The 23,559-nt window shown below is 39.7% G+C and overlaps 1 protein-coding gene across 2 annotated transcripts; it reads right to left on the bottom strand.

Annotated features, from left to right (window-relative positions):
• Positions 1 to 1,193: 1,193 nt before the first annotated feature.
• On the bottom strand, positions 1,194 to 23,525 carry YTHDC1 (YTH N6-methyladenosine RNA binding protein C1). 2 transcript variants are annotated; one of them, XM_005511925.3, is made up of 17 exons: positions 23,367 to 23,525; positions 19,340 to 19,441; positions 18,291 to 18,616; positions 17,804 to 18,158; positions 15,955 to 16,044; positions 15,389 to 15,442; positions 14,692 to 14,786; positions 12,667 to 12,775; positions 12,449 to 12,566; positions 11,247 to 11,331; positions 8,949 to 9,115; positions 6,348 to 6,430; positions 4,844 to 4,880; positions 4,712 to 4,751; positions 4,545 to 4,607; positions 2,911 to 3,045; positions 1,194 to 2,217 (listed from the first exon to the last, which is right to left on the bottom strand). In XM_005511925.3, exons 1-17 carry the CDS (start codon positions 23,392 to 23,394, stop codon positions 1,993 to 1,995), a joined length of 2,112 nt encoding a protein of 703 aa, XP_005511982.1. In that variant the 5' UTR covers positions 23,395 to 23,525; the 3' UTR covers positions 1,194 to 1,992. The 2 variants fall into 2 exon arrangements, with proteins under 2 accessions (XP_005511982.1, XP_005511983.1); XM_005511926.3 differs by lacking the exon at positions 15,389 to 15,442.
• Between the last annotated feature and the right edge of the window lie 34 nt (positions 23,526 to 23,559).

Here is a 23,559-nt window from a genome sequence, read left to right as displayed (position 1 = left end):
TTATTGGCATTGTCAATAGCTTCAGCTTCAGGGCTGCTTAAATATCTTCATACAAAAGCTTAATAAATTGCTTCCAAACTAAAGAGGGGTTAGAACACCACAGCTCTTAAAAGTGCTTCTCACGGTAATATCCACTCCTGGTACGCTGTTCCTATGGTGATGATGGAATGATACGCAGACATATGCATAAAAAGCAAAGCAGAACAGCACAACATTTAGGGCCCAGATCTGAAAGGTTCAGAGAGCTGGGTCCCTAGGTTCAGCTCTACAGCACACTGCATCACTAACAGCACTCACTGTCCAGCTTCTACAAGCCAAAGACTTGCTGAGGGTGTTGTTGGTTCTGTCAGAAGGCCAGCAAAAGTCCCAACGCAAACAGTAGACACTGGTCACATCAGGATAACACAGGGCACAACAACAGCATAGCAGGAAAAAGCTGGGCAGAGAAAATGCTCTGCAGTTACTTCAAGGAGGTACTTCTTCTCTGTAACTTACTCAGAGCCCATATTACTGTCAGATCTCAAAAACATGTTTCCACAACTGTCACACTGTGGCCAACTGTGTATCACAGTTTATAGAAACAGCTACAGCTACTCAGCTCTGCGGTGTTGGAGGAAGCATGTGTGAAACCTGGCTTTGTTACATGAGAAGGTACTGAAGCAAGGTTATGAAGAAGTCCACTGATGACATGCTACCCATACAAGTTTTGCAAACTAGGAAATCGCTGAAGAAACTAAACAACTTCCACTACAAGTTTGCCTTTTTTCCACAGTTTTACCATCAGCATGTAGAATCAGGTAATTCCTAGTTAAGAGAAATAACAATTGACACGGTAATCACTACAAAGCAGATGGGGTATGAGTCTGGAAGTCGCAGGACTAATGCACTCCTGGCAGATAAGAATGACTACGGTTGAGGACAGCCTATCGATAGCTCAAAGATCATTTGATTAAATTAAACATGTAGAGCCTCAATAACTCCGATTACCTGCAGGAGCTGTAAGTAGCTACTTCACTGTGGAAAGAGAAAAGAAATTACCTGTTACTTCAGCCACCCTTTTCCTAAATTCAGCCTTCAAAATTTCACCTATCACAAGACCCTTTAAACTATTTTTGAACAAAAATAATTCCCTAGAAATGCCAGAATCTATCAAAGCTGTCAGGCTTAAAAGACCCAAGAAACCCAACCTGGAGTTTTAATCATTTGAACAGTTACCAATTTATTTTTATATATATATAAAAATGGTAGCAATGTAGAATACAGCAATATTTTTCTAGTTCCACACACGCAGGTTGTGAACATTCCAAGCAACGTGTACATTTTAGAAGGAGACTAGACAAGAGAATTGACCAAAATGTTACTGAACTTGGGAAGATTTAAAAAAAAAGATTAAAAATTAGATATCAATAGTGTCTTCTTAATATTGCTTTAATCACTGAAGACTGAAAAAAACGCTTGACTTTACAGACAGGGTTAAAAACCAGAAGGAGGTTGGAGGGAAATAAAGAAAAAAAGGCTGCTACAACACTGCCATACAGTCAAAAAAATCATACTTCAATATTTGCATACTTGATAGCAGCATTCTCCCACTGAACCATGTGAAACTACAGGAAGAAAACATCAAAACAAAAACAAAAACAACAACAAAAAAAAAGGCAGTTATCCATCAGTATTCAAAAACTGAGAATGAAGTCACTAAGTAGATGAATGCTTATTGAGAATTAACCAATATCTACATTCTTAGCTGTTTCCTGTTCTGCTCCAACAGAAACGTCAAGTTGCGTGTCAGCTTTGTGCATTTTATTTTTGGCCGATTTGAGTTTTTCCAGTTCATAGTTCACTGCATGCTTGGAATAGAGAGGGTTGTTATAAATCCTTCTACACAATGAACTTTACGTAGACAGCTGAAAATAAAATGTACTACTTGTAAACACACAAAAAATACAAGCTTTTTTGTTTGTTTGTTGCAAGTGAGCACGGGGTCCAGATAGATTATCTTCGGTATCTACCTCTTTCACCTCTGTCTCTGTCCCGGTCACAAATCCTCTCCCTCTCCCTTTCCCGATCACGACCTCTGTCACGTTCTCTGTCTCTTCTGTTATCTCTAGGACGGTCCCGTTCCCGCTCTCGGTCCCTCTCCCGGGGCCTGCTCCTCCTACCGCTGACAACTGCTTGCGTGCGTCGAAGAAAGTCATCTACTCTCATGTCATAGTCGTGCTGTGATGAAAGGATAGCTGTTTATTTTCTTTCCCAGATTAAAACACCCTCCCTTATCCACTGAACTGGCTGCAACTCTTGGGAAAGCCAAGTATTGAAAAAAAAAAAAAAAAAATTATGTCCACCATCCACAAGCACAAGTTTCTTCTTTCATCTTCAGGGCTGCACCATGTCTGTGCTTCCACTGTGCAGAAGCTGAAGTTCAAATGCCAGATACCAGCAGCAGAACCGAAAGCTAAGCAGCCTTCAAAAACAGCTAAGAGAAAATATTTAATCATCTGCTGTGTTTTTTGATGTGCCCGTAAAGTTATAAAACACAAACTTTTCTGCTGATAATGTAATTTGCTGTGCATGAGTGCAAGTAACATCACAGGTGTGTCCTTATTCAAAGTGGGCTTCAGCAGGAAAAGTTCACATGGAAAACGTTTGAAAGACATGTTAAGCAAACACTTCCGTTTCCGGGAATTTGGCACTTCTACATCACCTGGGAGAGAGAGGCTTTTCAAAGATGCCAGAAGCCTCTAGTTGATCTAAATAACCGACTTTTCCAAGGAAAACTAAACTGCACTTTTAAAACCCGTATTTTCAAAGTCAACAAATCTCAGGTTAGGCAACATCTGTACCCAATTCCTCCTGCTCCCCCTCTGGCCTGCATACTTGCCCCCCCCCCGCTCTGTCTTTGTGGATACTTACTACTCGTTTGTCCCTGTATCTTGCATCATGTGGTACAGGATGATGTCCTGAGTAGGGAGGGTGAGCCTGAGGTGGAGGCGCATGGTGTTGATAGTAAGTGTGGTGTGGTGGCTGCTCCATACCCGGATATGGTGGCTACAAGAAAAGTTACAGGAGGTTTGCTGAGTGCACCCAAACAAGGGAATGCATGCAAGGCTGAGAGCTGGGAATTAAGAGCAGAGGTTACTTTCATTCGGATAGAAAACATGACACCCAGATATCTAATCACAGCCTCCTAACTGAACAGCAGAATATTTTCGTGTTGCTTTCATGGAAGTTTGGCCAACGGCCTCTTCAAACCCCAAACATATCTGCCTCAAAGTTATACAGTAGATAAACTCTGGCTACTTAAAAAATCAAAATCAAACCAACCACATTTAAGATCTATACATGTAGAATATGAATTTCATCCAAACTAGTGAGCTCTTACAGAAACAAGTCTTTTTAGGGCTGTTCCTTATGTATATCTTCCTATCTTAAATGAACAAACTTACTTGGCTCTTCCATCTTTTCAATCAGCAAAGCCTTGCTTTCCCATATTACCAAAGCATCTCTGGACATGCTGTTGTTCAAAAATGAAATACATGGAAGTGCTGGATTTTAGGATGACTACTTGGACAGCATGCAGAATGGGTAAGAGGGGGAGAAAACAGGGTAGTATCTGGAGATCTAGCTGGGTTTGTAAAATCAGTTTCCTCCCAGTCTGACCACTTTGTTCACTTCCTTCAGTGATGACAAAGCGGAGTTGTGCTTCAGCTGATGAAGATGAGAGGCTACAGTAGCATCTCCACATCTGGTGATGCCTTTTGCTCATTCACAGTATAGCCAAGAGCCAGAAGACTCATTATAGTTATTCTAAATCAGGACCCTCTGGGCCAGAATTACTAAGTATAACCGAAGTAACTAGTTATAATGACCATTCCTCCTGACAAATGGAAGGCAAAGTAACAGTTGAATATAAGCATGAGCGAATTATCTGTTAATTTCCACGTATCTAGTGCTATACATATGTACTCGTACACGTGCTTATCTGACTGGGAAAAAAAGTGCATTTCAGTGGAGGCTGCAAAACAGCAAGACTTATTCTGATTCTGCTGTGCAGCACATTTTGCTGTTTTCCTGTGTGTGTCACTGCTACAGCCAAAAGCAAGCCACTGTGTAACACCAGAGTATGTCAGGCTGTTCCACGAGCCCCTGCAGCAAGTCCACCTCTTTGATGCATTTTTTGCTTGAAAGAAAGCCAATTACTATGAGTATTCAGTGGAATACGGAATTTCATCACACTCTCTTACGTAGGCTAAAGGAGCGCTCTGTTGTTTCCTCAGGGCTTTCAGTTTCTCATAGCTTCGAATCAAGTCAGATTCCTGCTGCCGTATGACTTACTAGAATGCTGGACTACTGTCAAGAGCTAAGCAGATTACAAAATACTTGATATAAATAATTTTTACCCTAATATTTTTATGTAGTTACAGCAAAGATACATTTTAGTAAAAGGGAAGAGTTGAGCACAGATCCGACTTTCTAGGCTCCTCCAGCGGGGAACAAAAAAAAAGCCATATTTTATAGAGAAAAAGCGAATTCAACAAGACACAAACCATTCCTTGCCATGGTGGTGGTGGTCCCATGTTGTGGAATTCCCTCACGTAATCATTGTAGGACTAAAATGAAAGACAGTAATATTAATATTTGTGATGTGTGTTCTTTGGAAGCGCTGAAAGCTGAATATAAAAAGTTCTCCAAAAGTCCACATGCACCAACTTACCCCATTTAAAAATACATCTCGTCGAACTCCTGAAAATCGTCTGTTGGGAACAAAAATTTGTAGAACTAAATCCAATTTATCCATAAAGACAAGTCACCAGGGCATAAAATGAATAGCATGAACACACCTTACCTGTCTATTTCAGGATATCTGGGATCCTTTATATACCCTGTTCGAACATCAAGCAGTATTAATTCAATTTACCATCTCATGACAGTCTTAAAAAAAATACACGCATTAGAAACTATCCTTTCATTTTGTGCCAGTTACAAAGCTGTATCTACCTAGCATTACCCTCGGTTTCAAGATAACTCTCAAAAACTTACAACTTCTTGCAGACAGTACAGAAAAATAGCATAATATGGTAACAAAAAAATAATATAGATATATCCATAGGAACTTTCACACAGTACAAACAAATATGCAAGGGGTTATCTGTGCAAATAAAGACTTGAATTTTAGCCGAACGAATGGGGAATGCCCACAAGCTTGAAGGGTATGGTCCCTTGGCAGTCAGCACAGGGCTGTAACTACTTATTAGCCCTGTATTTAACAGAATCTGTTCATCTGATCCACTCTCAGAGCTGATTCCTATTAGATTTTGGACACAATGTTACAGAGAAAATTAAGAGCAACCTAAAAAACATCTGGAAAAGCCCCATAGGGTGAAGAATTGTTACAGCTTTGGTAAATCCCAGGAAGTAAACTTTTAAGAGCTCAGTAAAATGGTGTAAAACACAAGGCATACTAATAAAATAGTGCTTCCAAGCTTCATTATTTAAAAAACCCCGATTGTTCTATACTACAAACAAGGGTCTTGGAAAATCAGGGAGCAGCAACACCACTTTTTTTTCCTATCCAAGAACACAGGCTTTGCAGTGAAGCTGAACAAATGAGTGTAGGTTCTTAAGAAAGATTTAGAAATCTGCTACTGAAGGAATGGCATATGTATTTCTAATAGCAGTGAAGCAAGTGTCAGTAGATGACAATTTGGTGACATTTTCTTTATAATTGCTTTCTGAAAAGAAAAAAAAAAATCTGCAATATTACTAGTGTTGTTGCTGCATTACCACAGCAAACATTTCTTTCCAGAGAACAATAAAAATCTCTTTCTCAAAATCACAATTAGACCCTCTTGTAAAATGCAGTGAAACTTCCCCCTCCCTTCCCTCATCTCACGCTTGTAAAAAAAATTCTCTCTGAAATCATAATTGAATATCATCTCTAAACACAGGCTGCTAGTCAGGCACTCTAGCTGACTTTCCCAGTTGAAAACTTATGGTGAACATTTTAATTTGATGATTTGTGCACTGACAAGTAGGTCAAACCAATTCTTGTGTCCTCAGGCATTTCAAACTAGCCCACATTAACAAAACGCTTGAGAGGACCACTCACAACAATTTTGAGGTTCTTGAAAGGGCTCTGTCTAGATTAACTCAGCTCTCTCCCTCAAAGCAGCAAAACGGTGTCACCAACTTGTGCGAGAGGTGGGTTAAACCAGCAGGCAGCACCTGGGACAAGCCCCATTTTTTCTGTCCTAGTCATAACAATATTTACTTTTTTACTTATGAGGATACACTGAAAGAGAAAACACTTGTGAACTGGTGCACAGAAATCTTCATGGTAAGATATTAACCTGGTCTTTGGTGAAACTCAGGGGGATAGTCAATCCTTGGTTTCTTTCTGCTGTTATGAATATCATAATCTTCTGGTCGACGCCTACACAAATTAGATATCAGAGATTAAACAAGGTTGCTCGGAGCATTTGTCACAGCAGAATACCTCACAGGAATAGCTTGAGCTGCCCAGGATCTCCATTTAATCATTCTGAATTCCAGCTGCTTCAAAACATTCTACAGCTTTAAATTTGAACTCAAATAATCAGGAACAGTCTGATTAAACACACCCTCCACTGCCACTTTCTGGCTACAGGACCTTTGATAGTTAAGGAAGAAAGTCTATCCCACTGTACCTTCATACCAAACAAACTGTAACAGATTTGCCTAAAATAAATTCAGACTTAAGCTTTAACATCACACTTTCCACACTACATTTTTAAACAACCTATTGGATAATGGAAGAATTTACAGCACTAAAGACAGATGGCAAAATGTATCACTATAGTCAGAAGACATGGACATTGCTGTATTTGCTAGCTATGGGGTAAAAGGTTTAGTTCTGTAACATTTATAAATAAAACTCTGCATGCTTTGTGAAATCGACTCTTTCACTGTAGCTTTTCTAAATGGGTAGGCCAATAACATTACTTCTAACAACTTCTGTTCTGGGCAATTTATCAGCACTTCATTTGTGCCTTTTACAGAAAGTTTAAGAATGCTTAAGAGTCCTAATTAAAATAATTGGGGCTCCTTTCAACACAGCCAGCTCTTTTCTGGAAAAATGCTATTTTTAAGAACTCCGCTCTCAGGGAGGAAGCTTGCTTATAAAAGAGTTACATTCCGTTTGACTGTTATGTTTATTAAAGAACTGACTGCTGATTTTGCTCCATCGAGGTACATGAACATTAATGGGAGACTCCAACGCTAATATAACAGTGTTTCTCAAGACAAAGCAGCTGCAAATTCATTCCCACCCCCACCCCAGCAATATAATTCCTTACAACAAAGACAAGAAATTAACGTTTTCTAAAATTGCTTAATTACTATGCAATTTGCTCATTGAGCAATAAGCTCATGTAGCTTTTAGTTTTATAAAAAGTAATTTCTCCTCCCCCTTCCCAATTCAGTATTTAAAGCCCACCATACCCAGTTACTAATATTTTTTAAATGAAAGCAGATTCTTTACTATGAGCAAAAAGCCCAAAAACTAAAACATGTGCATCTACAGCAAAATCAGATCAAGGAAAATAAAAAGCTGGTGTAAAGAATAAACATACCGCTTTCTTGTAGTTTTGAGAGTGCATTTACGACCGGTATAAAATATGATAGAAACAGTTCATATAGTAGTCCAACTACTGACTTTAAGCTGTAAGCCACACACATAAATGGAGGACCTGGCAGGCTTGAGAAGGTGTGGTGGTGTTAAATGTATAGTTTGCAGTCCATTGCAAAACCTTCACTTGTATATACTGTATTGCACTGGAAACCTCTTAGCTTAACTTCAAAAGGCATCTCGGTGTTCAGTCCTTTAAAGCCAAAAAAGGGGGGTGCTGCCAGGTTTCCTCCTACCTACTTGTTACAGTGTCCTTTTTTTTTTTAAGCTCAAAGAAATGGGGACTCTTGTTGGGTATCTGTACCTACCACAGGATGTTTCCACAAAGAGGAAACCTAACCAAAGGTTTCAGCCCAAACCATACATCAGTCTGTATGCAAAGTGGCTACACGGGGAAAAGGTGTTTGGCAGAATAGCCAATATCAGTTCTTTGTCAAGACTTCTCCAATCCTGTAACAAGATAAACCCCCTTTTTTTCTCTGGAAAATGATGTTAAGTTCATATAGTAGTGATCAATAACCATGTCGATCCTCTAAAAACACTTTAAGTCCACAGGTACTGCCAGCATCTGGGAAGGTTGTATAAACAGACACAGCAACAGCCATTCTTTTTGGTTTGTTGCCGGGTCTCCAAGGGCCACTCGATCCCTTTTGAAAAGAACCTACTGTTGGCAGAAGCTCAGCAAGATGTGTGAATTCAGTGGTTACCATGTTAGAGAATATTTGGCAATGGGGTTAACACATCACGGTGACAAAATTTGAAACAGTCCAAATAATGCTCCTCTTGAATATCAAAATAACTTAAATATTTTATCCCCAAAATGAGGCGGCATCTTCTGCAAAATTCTAAGTGATCCTTATAAAAGTCCCATATTTGATAAGGCTTATCTCCAGAGACACACCTGAAAGAAAAGGCTTTTACAAGATATTAACACATTTTTGGCATATAAATATTTCCTTTTCTCCATCTAGCCTGCTCATAATCAAGCCAAGCTTACCTACAGCTAGCATTACACATTGCATTATCTCAAGAAATGATCTAGTCTAAACTAGACAGCACTTTAAGAGCTTTTTTTCTGCAAAAGGAAAGATCCCCATTTTCCTCTTGAAAAATGACAGACTGGGGAACCATGTGAAATCCTCAATGAAGCCACAAACTTGTCCATGCAGCTTGATTTGAGGATTTTCTCTCTTCTTTATCGCAGGGAAAGCTTTGACGAATCATATTTCTCCATCACGTTATTCTGATACATGTGCCTATTATCAGTCCAAAGAACGTTTCTAACCTTCCCACATCCCGAATGGGGTCTCGACGGGATGGGCGTCCTCTTGATCGGGGTTGTGAGTGCATTCTTCTCTTGTGCCTCATTTTATGAATGACTTGATACAAGTCAATACTTTCATCAGGAGGGAAGAGAAGACAAAGTTGGGTTCCACATTCCGGCTCAATTTCCTAGAATTAGTTAGAAGTTCAGTAGTGGTTTATAAACCAAAGAAATGTAACTCTCCCCAAATACAGTGACAACAAACATTAAAAAATAAAATACACTTGGAAATGATTTCAGTATCACTAGAGACAGAGCAAATTTACTTACATTACCTTTTACTCTTTAGGAACTACTTAGAACTTTCATAAAATAGTCCAAAACTTGGCGCAACCATATCTTCCCACGAGACATGCAGGCCACATCACTGTTTTGCTACAAAATCAGAGGACTGTTTTTCAACAAAGAAAATTATCACCTATTACAGAGAGAAAAGTGACACATGTAGGAAAATATCCATCCCAGCTTCATATATAAAGCCATGGCCTGACGAATTTGTCTATTACTGCTCAAAAATGAGTTCTTCAGCCTATGATAGGTCCAGAAAAAACAATAGCTCAATGCTTGACAGCAGTCAAAACAAGCAAATTGCATGTTCAGGATTATTAGGAAAGGAACAGAATGAAAAAAACATTATATCACAATGAAAGTTCATGATCCACACACACCTGAAATACCGGGTGCAGTTTTGAACTCTTTATCTTAAAAAAGGGAAGACAGTAGAAGAGAAAAAGTTTCAAAGCAGGGCACCAAGGCTAACTGAATGAGGGCAACAATTCCTACACACAATAACTGAGCAGGATGGGTCTCTTCAGCCTAGAATAAAAGAGGAATACGTGGGATGGGACAAGATGGATACAATGGGAGTGTCTGACACCACAAGTTGCCTGGAAGAGATTGGCACACAGATCAATTTGTTCCCTCCCTCTCCTGGTATAAGAACTCAGGGCCATCAAAGGAAGCTAGCAGCAACCAGGTACCAAACAATTAAGAAAAGTGCTTTTTCAACTTGTGTCTAGCAGGCCTGGGGAACACCTTCCCAAAGGATGTCATAAATGCAAGAAGGCTGGTGTATACATCCTCAGAAAGAGGGATCCATTCAGGGTTACACAAAATGTAAATGGATAAATAACAACCACTTTGGGAAACAATCTGAGTTGAAAAGCAGGGAGAGCAAGCATCAGACAATGCCTGCCCAGTACCTAACAGTACAGCAATTTTACAAAAGAATACTAAAACCCACATTCAGAACTCTACAGTGAAGAGAACGAAACATTAGAAAAGAAAATCCACTTCCTTAATCATGTAACAGAAACAAAGTTAATTGATTATTAAAAATTTTAATTAAAATAAAAACAAGATAGAAAATACCGTTTTACTTCTGTTACTCAACAAACCCTTGTCTACGGGCAAAATAATGCACAGAGTTTACATTTTCCAGACAGCAGGAAGATTAAGCAGCCTCCCATCTTGGCCTAAGAAAGTAGAACTCTGTATATTAGTCGATGCTGGGCTACTTGATGACAGCAGCACTCTGTTATGTCTGACAGGACACAGCCACCCCACATACAATCCACTTAGCATATACTTTATAATGGTAGAACCAATGCCTTAAGTAATACAGCAGATAAAAAAGTGCAACACAAAACGCACCTGGAAATATCAGAATGTGTTGAAAACTGATGCTATAGATGTTTGCACACCATATAATGCAAGGCATGTTACATTTCAAACTCAAAATACCACATAGCTTTCAAGCACCAAACACTGTTTATCACAAAAATGCCAATAACATTGACACCACAGATTCATAGAATGGTCTGGGTTGGAAGGAACCTTAAAGCTCATCTAGTTCCAAACCCTCTGTCATGGGCACAGACACCTTCCACTAAACCAGGTTGCTCAGAGCCCCATCCAGCCTGGCCTTGAACACTTCCAGGGATGGGGCATCCACAGCTTCTCCGAGCAGCCTGTTCCAGGGCCTCACCACCTTCATGGGGAAGAATTTCTTCCTTATAGCTAATCTAAATCTGCCTTCTTTCAGTTTAAAGCAATTAACCCTTGTCATTTCACTACATGCCCTTGTAAAAATATGTTGTCTTCCATTTCCTTCTTCCCCAACAACATTCAAAATAAGCTGAGTGCCTTTGTCACAGAACTGCAAGTAACCTATCTAAAAAGATTCCAAATCTTCTGTACATACAAAGCTGTAAGCAGGCACTACAAGATGTAGGTTATAGAAAAGAAAAATTAACAAACCTGTCCATCGCGTCCAATCTTTACTGGCTTATGTTCGTTCCAAGGATTCGTCAGGTGAGCAGACTTAGTGAATGGCAATTCACGCCTAAATATGTGAGTGGCATAATTTATAGTTTCGCCTCTATTTTTTGTACAACAAAAAATTAAAATGCACACAGCAGGACATTACATATAGAAAAATCCTGTTACCCCTTTAACTGTAAAGTCTCTGAATTAATGTATTACTACATATTATGTATTAGTAATGAATTAGTATGAATTAAAGATTTCACTTTGAATTATTCCAAAACTAACTACTGTAGTCCATCCTACAACAGCCTATATTATTAAAGAGCTGAGGTCTTTTTGTCTCTGTACAATATTGAGATCATGCTTGCTTATTATCTCACCACCTGAACATGAGGACCAACCTCTATGTGAGGCGGTAGCTCACAGTAGCAACTGAAACAAATCCCTGAGCATGTGACCTAACTACAAAGCTAAAACTGCTTTGAGCTGGAGGCTGGAGTCAGCAACTTCCGGAGGACCTTTCCAACCTAGATTTTTCTATAATTCAAAGAATTACCTTCCCTGTATTTAGTCTTTCTGTCAGCACAACTGCTTATGCAACCATGCAATTTATCTCACAGGAGAGATACAGCCTGTTTTCTTAAGAGAGGTTTAAAACCTTTTCTCTAAGACCTGCTCAGTTACATCAATGAAGATACTGCTCATGTCCCATATATTATGCAATATGTGTACTATTTCATATGTTATTTTAGAGTAGTAGTGTTTTCTTTGTTCAGTCAGACACCAAGATGTCAGATGAAGACAGAACTGTCCTTACAGGATTTTTTCCCTGTTATCCGCAGCTGTCTATCCAAGTGACTAGCTGTTTCTACTCAAAGACTTCAGAATATGGTCTTTTGGTTTCAGTGCAAGAAATCGGTGAAGGAGCACAATCAAGTGTAAAATAAAAAAATCAAAAACACTAATTATTTGTCTACATTTAAAAACCCAGTATTTTCTACAGCGCATGTCAGGTACAGACCTGAGTTCCAAACTCAGTAACATGGTGGTGTGAATTTGGGAAAGTTAGAAGACAGATCACTGGTTGCATCAAGTTTTCAAAACGAAGCTGTCAGCACTCAGGTGAGTAATACATAGAAATTACATTATAATGCCTTGTTACTAAACAGCAACATAAATGAACAATTATTTACCTGCAAATCCAGTCAATTTTAAAGACACCTCCCAACATTTTTGCATTCATTCCTGCAGGCAGCACCCAGTGTATAGGCGATCCTCCATGATGGGACTCTGAAGACAGTCTTGCAAATCCTAAAGGATTTAATATGAATTGTAACAAAGACACCACAGAAAAGCTATTGCAGATAAAACTGACTTTCACTTACCTTGATAATAGCTCACTTTCTCTTACCTTGGAATTTGCCACTCTCTCTTACAGAAAAGATCAAAATAACACTCCTCGCTGATCTAAAAGCAGCATTAAGTTTCTTCTCATTCACGGGAAGTGTTGACCATACTCCCTAAAACAACAACAAAAAAAACCACCCCACCCCACCAACAAAGTATAAGAGTTAATCTCAAGTGATTTAGCTAACAGAAGTATATATTATAGATGACAAAAACAAGACCAAACAAGTGTTCTGGGATAAAAGATAATGGAAAGCAAAAGGCATTGCTAAATTCAGTTCCTTCAAAATATAGTTTTAGTCTGCCCCATGATAAAACTTCTAAAGCACTGGCCTTTCAGCCTTTTTTTGAACACTGCAGGTGCATTTAGACCACCTGTATAGCTTCAGCTGTAATGACAATCATGGGCAGATATATGACAATATCTATCTTTAGTATTTTTAGTCTATGTTTTAAGTGACTTTGGGAGTTCATGCATTATCTAATATACATAAATTATGAAAAACCAGCAGCATTTATACTGAAAGGTGGGCATGCAGACTTCAGTAACCTTCTTTGTATGACAGGTTTGTTAAAGACAGCTTGCAGACTTTAAAACGCTTTTAGAGAAAGGTCAGAAAGATGAAAGCCACCAGAGTGATGTTTTAAATTGGCAAGACAACTCCAAGCAGTTTGTCCAGCCTCCCACATCCCCACTTGCTAATTCTTACCTTTTCTTTTTCACCAGCCACATGCAGCCATGCACAACAAAACCCAGTCTAGTTTAGGGTATCAACTAAGCTGAGCTACCAATTTAACAGCTTGCTGTGTTACTCTTCAGCAAGATCAGCTCCCTAATTCACCTCTCTGGGCAAACTCAGAAGACAAGTTTATGTTGGTTTAAGATGTTCAAACTTCAGCCTCAGAATACCACCTAGGAGCTACCAGATGAAAAGTTCCTCCCCTTCCTTTTTTTCTTGAAGACATGTTCTCATGTCCTACTCTGTGCTCAGATTAGTGCTTGCCTGATCCTGACAATTCATTAGAGTCAGAGAGCTATCTGTTTTTTCCAGTTATTATATTAGCTGTCAGTCAGCTGTATACTGCTTTAGGCTGCTTGTGAAGCCCTGCCATGAACTAGAACAACTTACTATGTTGGCATGACACAAGAGCCAGTTTCAGGAAGTGCAAAGGCAAAGCAGTGATGCCTGTACACTGAGAAACAACACATCTGCTCCAAGAACTTTAGGAATAAGGATACTGTTGCAGCCCCAAGCCTGGAAGCACAGAAAATATATACTCCTCTAGAGAGCTAATGCAAACAGCAGTCAGAATGGTGTTCACTGCACACACCAGACCTAAAGCCAAACCTGTCTAGGAATTTTAAGATGCATTTGATCAGTTTATTGCTAGAAAATCTTCATTGATAGAATTATCTACTCTGTGTATATTGTAGAACAGCAAATAAGCTATTTTCTCTAGAAGCTGTTCCAAACAACACGTGCAAAAACAAAACCACCAGAATGGCCTAGTGCCATTCCTCGCAGCTGAATTCCCCTGCTCTGGAATTCCCCCAAAGACCTCCCTTACCCCAGCACTGCCAGGCATACATTTCTGCAATAAGGCTTCAGATCCCTGAATCAACTGAAAAAAATTACTTTTATAGCATGAACCCACAGCCAAAACCGCCTTCTGAAGCTGCTGACAGTACAGCAATATGCACACAGGTACCGATGAAAGGGAGAAACTGCCATCACAGCATTCCCAGAGTAGGTTCGCCTAGGGCATTATCCAACAGATTGAGGCCTCTCTAACTCTACTCTTGTCAAGAGAAATGACTGATGGTTTAGAAACTTTTCCAGGCTACATTGGGAGCAGCGTTGCAACCCCTGAAGAATCATGGAGCAGTAGCTTTCATCCTTGTCTCTACTAAGATCTGAGTGATGGTATATATTATATTGATATATAATGCATATATCAAAACACTTTTCTACAGTAAAGGGGATGTGTCTGAAAACAAAGCAATCAGTTTGAAGAAAGTTCAACATACCTTTGCTTTAGCAAGTGATACATTTTCATGGTTATTACTTTTGATGAGAAAGAATCTTGCATCTTGGAGAATGTATTTAAGTTTACTTGTTTGATCTGAAAAAAAATCAAAAGTGTCTAATAAGCTGAACTGTATATATTTACAGTTGTCAAAAATGTTGCTTTGAGAGTAGATATTTGCTTCTTTCAAAAATACACTGTATCCTACCCAGTTCCCACCTACATTATTATCACAGTCGACCACTCAACTTGAAATTTGAAGCCTAAGCCATAGAGCACAAAATGCCAGGGGAAACCAAATCAAAACTAAAACTTAGATAGTCAAGTAAAGAAAAAAATAAAATCAGCATGAGTCAGTGATGTTCCGATACACAGGACTCACTTCCTTGCTTAAGAATCTTTGTACAAATACTATGTAACATTTCATAACAAGTCATCCAAGAAAGGAGGCTAAAGTGTTCCTTTTTTCAGATTTAATAATTCATTTTTTGCTCTGCTACCTCTGCAAGGAGTGACAGAACTATTTGCATCTTGCTCTCAAGACATTCAAGAGCAGCTCAAGATTCATTTGTTATGCTCAGAACAATTACGTGCTCAAACTGATTTATATCGGAACATTACTACTTACAGGTAATTTAACGATTAGAGACAATGGCTTGCTACGGGGCATGCATTAAAAAATCAAATTTAAGTGATACCTTTTTGGACAGCACGAACGGAAGATGATAATTTCTCATGCTTCTTTTCTGAACCTGTGTTTAGCCAAAGTACATTTGTTCAGATTGAGCCTTAATAGATATAATATACAATTTCTACAGCCTTGTCACATACAGTTTTCATTCATGACAAATTATGCTTCCTGGCGCGCACCCCCACACACAAAAAATACTATTCAATGTGCACGAGTATTTTGGTTTTTTTGTTTTGTTTTTGGGTTGTTTGGTTTGGGTTTGGTTGGTTGTTTTTTTAAAATAGTATTTGAACAATTTCCTACTCAGAAAACTGGTCACTGAATCATCATCTTCCAAGTTTAAAAAAAAAAAAAAAAAAAAGTGAAAATTCCACTTAAGCAACAGAAGAGCATTAAAGTAACAAGAAAGCCTACTTCCCCCCAAAAGTATCCACACACAACATGCCAGAAGTCAATACCAAATTATACAAAGTAATATACCCCATAAATCTCTACAGACGGTTATGTTCATTTTAGATTACACATTAAGATTTGAGACAAGTCAGGATGACATGCAATAAAAGGAAAGAATACCTGCATACGATTCTGATGCAGAACTTCCACTTCTGTCGAAAACAATCGGAGAGATACCTCTAGCTCTCTTTCTTTCTTTCTTCTTCTCATCTGCAAAAAACCCATGACAAATAAAAACAATATTTTAAACAAATAGTAGGCAAAATTGAGATTAAAAGTACTCAGGCAGGAAAATAACGTATTTAATGGTCCAGTTAGCATTTGGTTTGCATGTGAAAATTCTAGTTGCAAAAAATATTATACACAGTATAAGCAAATGTTCATTACTCAAGCTCTTCATTCACAAAATGAACACCACTGATCTAGTAATTCTGTGCAACGTTTAGGGACAGAATTAATTTCTTAGGTGTTTTAGTAAAGGTGGTTTCAGCTTTCTCTCCAGCTTTCAGCCAGATTTGCAACACAGAGCACCTGCATAACATCATCTAGGTGCTCCTGCTCCGGAAGGCGGATTGGACTAGATGATCTTTTAAGGTCTCTTCCAATCCCTAACATTCCGTGATGGGCTTGTTTGCTCCAAGATCAACAAAATGGCAAGAGGTATGAAAACAAAACACCGTGGCACACAGGCAATATAATTACTTTATACTACAGAGCTTTTTAGAACAATCTAACAGCATAACTTGTCTTTAGGTTACACCTTTCTGTTCTCTAATTCCAAACAGCAGAGCTGAGCCAAAAAAAGGGCATTAAGCAGGACGATTTCAGACAAGGAAGGTGCACAAGAGAAATCTTAACAGAACTGCAAGCACCTTTCTTAAGAAAATCCAACCCCAACAAAAAAACCAGCCCAAACCAAAAGTATACCAGAGTTTCTCCACTGTACAGCAATTATAATACTGAGATCACGTTTTTCAAAGCTTACTTGATCCAAGCCCTTTATGTCTGCTCGTACGAAGACAACTAAGGGGCAACAGTTCAGCTACACTCAAAAGGTGGGTTTGTGCGAGACTGAAATCCTCCAAACAATGCAGAATTTACCTCACTAACAGTTCCTATCTCTAAGTTAAGACGAGCTATATAACTGCAAAGTATCTGTTTCTAGTTCCTGCTTAAAACATTTCTTTTTTTCCAAGTTTTCCCTAATAGCTAATCACTTCATCCTAGGTTTAGATTTCCCATGCTGTAGGCAGCCACTAGGTTAGGGTTCAACTACCCTTCCCTGGGGAGACGGTGCTTTTACTACACCAGTCTACCTGGTCACTCATCTAGATGAACAAAGAACAGCTTGATACCACAGGGGTGTGGGGGGGTGGGTCTCTTTTCTCATGTAACAAGCGATAGGATGAGAGGAAATGGCCTCAAGTTGCCCCAGGGGAGGTTTAGACTAAATATTAGGAAAAACTTTTTCACAGAAAGGCTTGTCAGGCATTGGAACAGGTTGCCCAGGGAAGAGGTAGAGTCACCATCCCTGAAGAGGTTTAAAAGATGTGGAGATGTGGTGTTTGGGGACATGGTTGAGAGGTGGACTTGGCAGTGCTGGGTTAATGGTTGGACTCAATGAGCTTAAAGGTCTTTTCCAACCTAAACAATTCTATGATTCTAAGATACCCAAGAAAATTTTATCTCTAATGTTTGAACATTGTTTGAGCATCGAACAGCAAAGCCAAAGCAATCAAGAACAATATAAATCTTCACCATGGTAATCCCGATAACCACCAGTTCTGGTATAAAGTAATACTACTCTGCAGCACAATTTTGCCTTGCCTGTGATATTTCAGAATTAACACCTTACTGACTTGTGCTATATTAAGCGTTACTTTTCACATGGCCAGGAAGCAGTATATTTCCAAGCAGCCCAATTTTCAAGGGCCAGGTATTTCAGACTAGCAGGCTAGATGGTACCTACCTGATGCATCTGAACCAGACGCAGATCTGACTGACCCATCTGTGAAAGAGGCAGATTCGGAATCTGAATCACTGGCTTCACTTCGTGTGTCGTAGTCATTTCCTTCCTTCTGATCTCGCTCATCCTGTTCATACTCCTCTTCATCCTCCTCCCCATCTTCTTCCACCTCTTCATCCTCCTCCCCTTCATCATCTTCCTCTTCTTCCATTCCTTCCTCCTCATTCTCTGTATTGCCTTGTTCAGAAGAGCCGCTACTGCCAGTCTCATGATCTGAACAATATTCCTCAGAGTTCACCTCTTCTTTAGAAGAATGGCTGGATCTGCTTGGTCTTCTATCCATATCATGCCTGATTCTCTGATGTTTAAAGAAAAAGTGAATCAGCGCTCATATAACATTGTCAGGATGCACACACAGTCCTAAGAGAACGTGCCTTATAAAAGCCTCATATAATTGTTTAATTTAGAAGGCAGCGAGAACATTTAATACCTCTGAGGCATCTGGTGTAGAAGACTTGGCCCTTCTATCAATATCCCTCTTCCTCATGCAAGGTTTTTCTGGTTGTCCTTTATAGGGTTCCCTGGAACTGCTCGACATGCGAGTCTTTCGATCGCCCTCTAGGCGCTTGTTTCTGTCAGATCTCTGATACTCCTCAGTCTTGTATTCCAATACCAGCTTTCCTTTTGTACTCACTATTCTCTTGTTATTGCTAACTGATGAACTAGGAGGCTTTGGCACCATCTGTCTTGACGAATGCACAGGTTTTTGTCTCTTGGTTTCAGTGTTTTCCGTCCTGTCAGTTTTTCTTTTTGAACCTTAAATACAAAGGAATATCAAGTTCAATGTTATTTTGGACATCAAACTAAAAACTCTGCAGAGACTCCTACTTTCTCTACTTTTGGTAATTCCTGCATTGCAGTCATACACAGCATCTTCCAGTTTTAAGCTTTGTGACAACACTCAAAACAGTGGATGCTTAAAACATATATATATTACTTTAAAAGAGCAACTAATCCTTTAAGGCCCGAGTGTCAAACAACTCCTATATTTATACAGTCTCAAAGTTACATTTGGCCCTTTGAAGGCAATCGCAAGGCTGCTGTGGCCCTCGGTGAAGATGAGTTTGACACCCCCGCTTTAGGCTTTGGTAGGTGCTTTCCTAATTTTATATATAGAAATGCTACATCAAATGCTTATTGGATTGGCCTAAAGCCAGACTAACAACTGAGCTGGAATCAGACTTTGGGATCCCCTTGGTCCATTTCCACTTAACTGAACGAAATATGCCATCATTTTCTCACAGCAATGACGTTCACAACAAGCCAGACTCAGCAACTGCTTTTGAGACAAAAGGAAACCTCATTAAATGTTTGTTCAGAAAATCAAGTTAAAAAGCAGATGCCCATGAAATAAAGATTTTTTCGGAACTCTTTGAATCACGTCACAATACCTGCTACTTCAAAGACTCCAACCTGACTCGGATAGATGTTTCTTACCATTTACATTCCTGTAGGACATCCACTGCCAAAGTCACCTACCCTTTTTCTCACTTTTATCTTGCTCACTGTCAGGGTTATACAACTCATCATCTTGGTCAGGAGCATCAGTCAAAATGTCATCCAGAACATTGAGTTCACCATCTGAAAACAAACCAAAAAAAGTTTTAAACCAACTATAAAAAGTCTGAAGATGTAAACTACAGTAGAACTAATATTTACAAACCAAATACAAACCCAACCGTTTTCTTTACGGTTACAGATCTGCCACGAGGCAAAAATTAACGTCTTCTGGATTTATTTGCACAATTTCAGTTGGAAGGACCAAGCAAAATCAATACAAGAAACCAAGTACATCACAGGATCCATTTAAACCTCTGAATAAGGTCCAAGTTGGCCCATGTCACCCTAGCTTTGCAGAGAAGCTGACCTACAAATGAAAGCTTAACACAAAAACCTGTACAGAATTTGAAAAACAGGAGATGTCGAGATAGCCTGAGTGCCATAAGCAAAGAAGAGGGACCTCCCTCACCAAAATCCTGAAGAACTTGCACCTTCAATTATTTCCCCTCCCACCCTGGTATTTTTCTTTTAATTGCTGGGTTAGGAGAGAGAATTTTGAGGTCCCACTACAAGTAGAAAACACGCAACAGGGCAAATTAACAAGAACATAAGCTAGGTCACTCCACTGACAAAGGGGAAAGCAGCAGCTATTTACTGCATCATTAATTCTGAGCTGCTTTGAAAAAAAACACCACAATTGATTCCCCTTGATAAAAAGAGCAAAAGTTTAAGAAACTTTGTGCTAGAAGCAGTAAACGGCCACACTTGGTCACATCACTTTTAAAACTTGTCATCGTTTCTGACTCTATTTAACATGACAATTCTGGCAGAAGGATTCATTATCTCTAAAACAGCAGATCTACATTCCCATGACTTAAAATTAAGAGTGGGCTAAGTCTAAGCAGGTAAAGTGAAAAATAATAGAATAGGTATTAATTTCAGAATCTCATATTTATTCTCCTAAACTCTGCAATTCTTACTTGTTTTCACTTTATACTACTATGATCGATTCCATTTTCTTGTCTTCAGGAAAGCAGAGCAAATCCAAGGATTCAACTAGTTGACAGTATCTGTAGAAGATGCATTGTACAATATTATAAAGCAGTGAGTAAGGACCCCTCTGCTGGTTGAATTCAGGGTAAAGCAGCAAACAAAGTCCTCCACAGTTTGGCAGCTTGCCTATCTCAAAATTTTGAGCTGTGCCACAGGAGAAGTTTTACAGCTTGACATAAAAAGACACAATCAACACCAGAAATAAAAGTTAGTATTAGAATTGTATCTCTACTATCTAACAGTCAATCTGAAGTCAGCCTGTGTGCCAGCTTTCCTGCTGGCTTTTCTCCGCATTTTGCGTTGTAGGGGAATGCAGAAATTGTCCCTGAACTGCACGATTGCTGTAGCTGATCCAGAGTGGTGCAGGGAGAGGAGGATCAAGCCTTTCCCTAGCAGTTTACAGTTAGAGGGCATTGAAATATAACAAGAAACTCTGTGACAATTCTCTCAGGAACAGAGCTTTATGTTTGTAGTTTGTATACCTATGTATGCACATCAAATATTCTTGCTATTACTGATGAGAAATAAGGGTCATATTCATGGCTGTGCAACTGCTAAACACAGGCTGCAATTCCCTGGCTTGCATTTTGCTGCCCCACAGACAACTAGGCAAGTTAAGAGCAGAAGATTCTGTTACTGGAGACTAGGGAAAAAGAGGTGCACTAGGCTTAGAATATCAAACATATTGCCCATCTCAGACCATACACAGTGAACCTTAACTTTGTCTCCTTTTTGGTGAGGCAGCAGCACACTCAAGTAAACTACATTTAATCTAGCTGCTGCAATAGCGTTCGGAGATGTTAAGGCTCATGTATCAGAAATGGTTCAGAAATAAGGGAGAACATAAAGTTTAATGGAATAAGCAAGCCTCTGGAATAAGCTATACCCTCTGATAAATCCTTTCCAGGTGAGATGGGCCTGATTTATAATTGAAATCTCGAAAAAGTATTCAGAAGATGGAAGCAGGAAAGGTCATTACCAGTTGATTCTGTACATGCATCTATCTGATTTATTTAAAAATATATATTTTTTTTAGATTTATTTAGCATTGTGGTGATACAAAAAGGGCAACCTGAACACAGAGCTCCCATCTCTCACTCACATCACTTATACTACTGTTGACTTTGACAGGATGATTCCACTCACTGAACGGTGACTGTTCAACCCAATGAGCAAAATTACCTCAGAGAAATCAAGGTAAGCATCAGGAAACATACAGAAAAAGAAGAAAAACAGTAGAGGACAGATCTCTTACAGTTCATCACTGCTGACAGCTGAAAGTCCAAATAAGTCCTTTTAATTACAGACACTCCCAACTTGGCTCTCCTGCAACCCATCTTTTGTGGACTCTGGGGTGTGTTGGATCCTTCCATGAACAAATTTAACTCACGTGAAACAGCAGGAAAGTAACCTGGGGAGGCCTTTTTTCCTCTGCTGGCCATAAGAGTTAGATCTATTCATGGAAGGGTCCAAGCAAGAATCTCATTTGGCAAACAGAGGGGATAAGACCAAGCAATTTCAAACTAAAAGAGATTTATTTCCACTTCCTTGAAGCTGTGAAACAGCATTTCTCTTCCAAAAAGAAGCACAGAAATAACATTGCATTTACAAGAGAAATAAATTAATTAGAAATAAATGTGCAATCACATCTGCTATTCAGTTAGAATCAGCCCTTCACAAGACAGAAAATGAAATATGAAAGATAAAATATTTGTATGTTACTCATGACTTGACCACAATTAAAGATCAACTTCAACCACAACAAAAAAACAACACAAAAATTAAAGCTCACAGATATAAATGATGATATGAATAGAAATTTACAGATGACAACACTAAACATTCCCTTTTCACTGCTCATCCACAGTGGAAGCTCATGTCTGTTTCAACACAACTTGATCACACCCTACCCCACCAGTCCTACAATAATACCCTCAAGAATCAAACACCAGAAATAATCTTGTTTATCAGCTCTAACAAAATCCAGTGGGAATTTTCCACTTGACTTAATTTCATAAAAAATATTAGGCACAACAAACTTCTGCCACTCTGACGTTTTATGGACATCTATTCTGCAGAAAAACTTGACACGAAAGGCCTTCCATAGAAACCCACAGCACCACAGTGATCCTTTACCTTTTTGATAATATTATCACCTGCATTAAGCACAAACCAGCAGTATTCTACATCTAAAATTGTTACTTCTTAAACAGACTATTTTGCAACAACTGACTCACATAACCTCATATACAGCAGGTGGGTCACTTCAGCTTTCACAAATAGCCATAAGCAGTCCTGAGCGTTCTGAACACACATCACCCTGGAAACACTAAATTCTTTTAATTCCAACTTATTAACCCACAGTGCCCAGAAAGCGTAATCGACTGTGCAAAGCCGAGGGGGGAAAAAAAAAAAAAAAAAAAAAAAAATCACCAAAATAATATAACACTGCCAGCTTGCTAAAGTAACTAAAGTAACTATGTCCTTCGGCAAAAAAGTTATGCAGAAAATGCGACCAGGGATCTAAGCAGAAATAAAAGGCAGCAGATATTTTCTGCGAGAAGCTGCCCAGCAGCAACTCATGGATTATATCGATGAACTTACTGCCCACCAACTCATTCCGCTGCGGCTGCCCATGTTTCCTCGCCGTAGGCCCACAGCCGCCGGGGACTCGGCGTTACGGCCGCAGTGGCCCCGTCCACTCCGGTACCTCAGGGGGAGTTTTCCAACACGCCACGCCTAAAGGCTATAAAAATGTTCCTCAAAACGGGCTTCCCGACCCCGCCGTCCCTTCGCTCTCCTCACAGACATCTCCCAGGGTGAAGGCCCAGAGTCAGCAACCAAATAGGCTCCCTGGAGGGAGAACAGCTCAGGCAGGGAGGGGTTCCCCCCGGCCCAAACTATCCCCCCTGCTCAGGCCGTAGTGACTACCCCCACAGCTACCACCACATACCTTTTACCTCCCGACTATCAGCCGCCATCCCGCCGGCGCCGCGGCGCGTCCAGCGCCTAAGATGGAGGCCACCTCTTCCTGCGAGCAACGGCTCCCCCTTCCCAGCGTGCACCGCTTTGTTTACGCGCCGCGCGTCACAGGGCGCCGCGGGCGGGGAGAGAACGCACAGCGCATGCGCGGGAGAGGGAGGGAG

The sequence above is a fragment of the Columba livia genome, chromosome 4 (genome assembly GCF_036013475.1).
Source record: "Columba livia isolate bColLiv1 breed racing homer chromosome 4, bColLiv1.pat.W.v2, whole genome shotgun sequence".
NCBI classification, from domain to species: domain Eukaryota; kingdom Metazoa; phylum Chordata; class Aves; order Columbiformes; family Columbidae; genus Columba; species Columba livia.
Note: the sequence above shows the minus strand (reverse complement) of the source record. Positions and strands in the feature narration are given on the sequence as shown.

Bases quoted from the DNA above. Each gene is read 5' to 3' on its own strand.
- YTHDC1 (XM_005511925.3), bottom strand. From the start codon at position 23,394: ATGGCGGCTGATAGTCGGGAGGTAAAAG. The intron at 4,881-6,347 runs GTTAATATCTTA...ATGTTCGAACAG, and splicing joins TGAGTTTCACCAAAGACCAG to GGTATATAAAGGATCCCAGA. The intron at 3,046-4,544 runs GTTTGTGTCTTG...CTTTTCTTGTAG, and splicing joins CACCACCATGGCAAGGAATG to CCACCATATCCGGGTATGGA.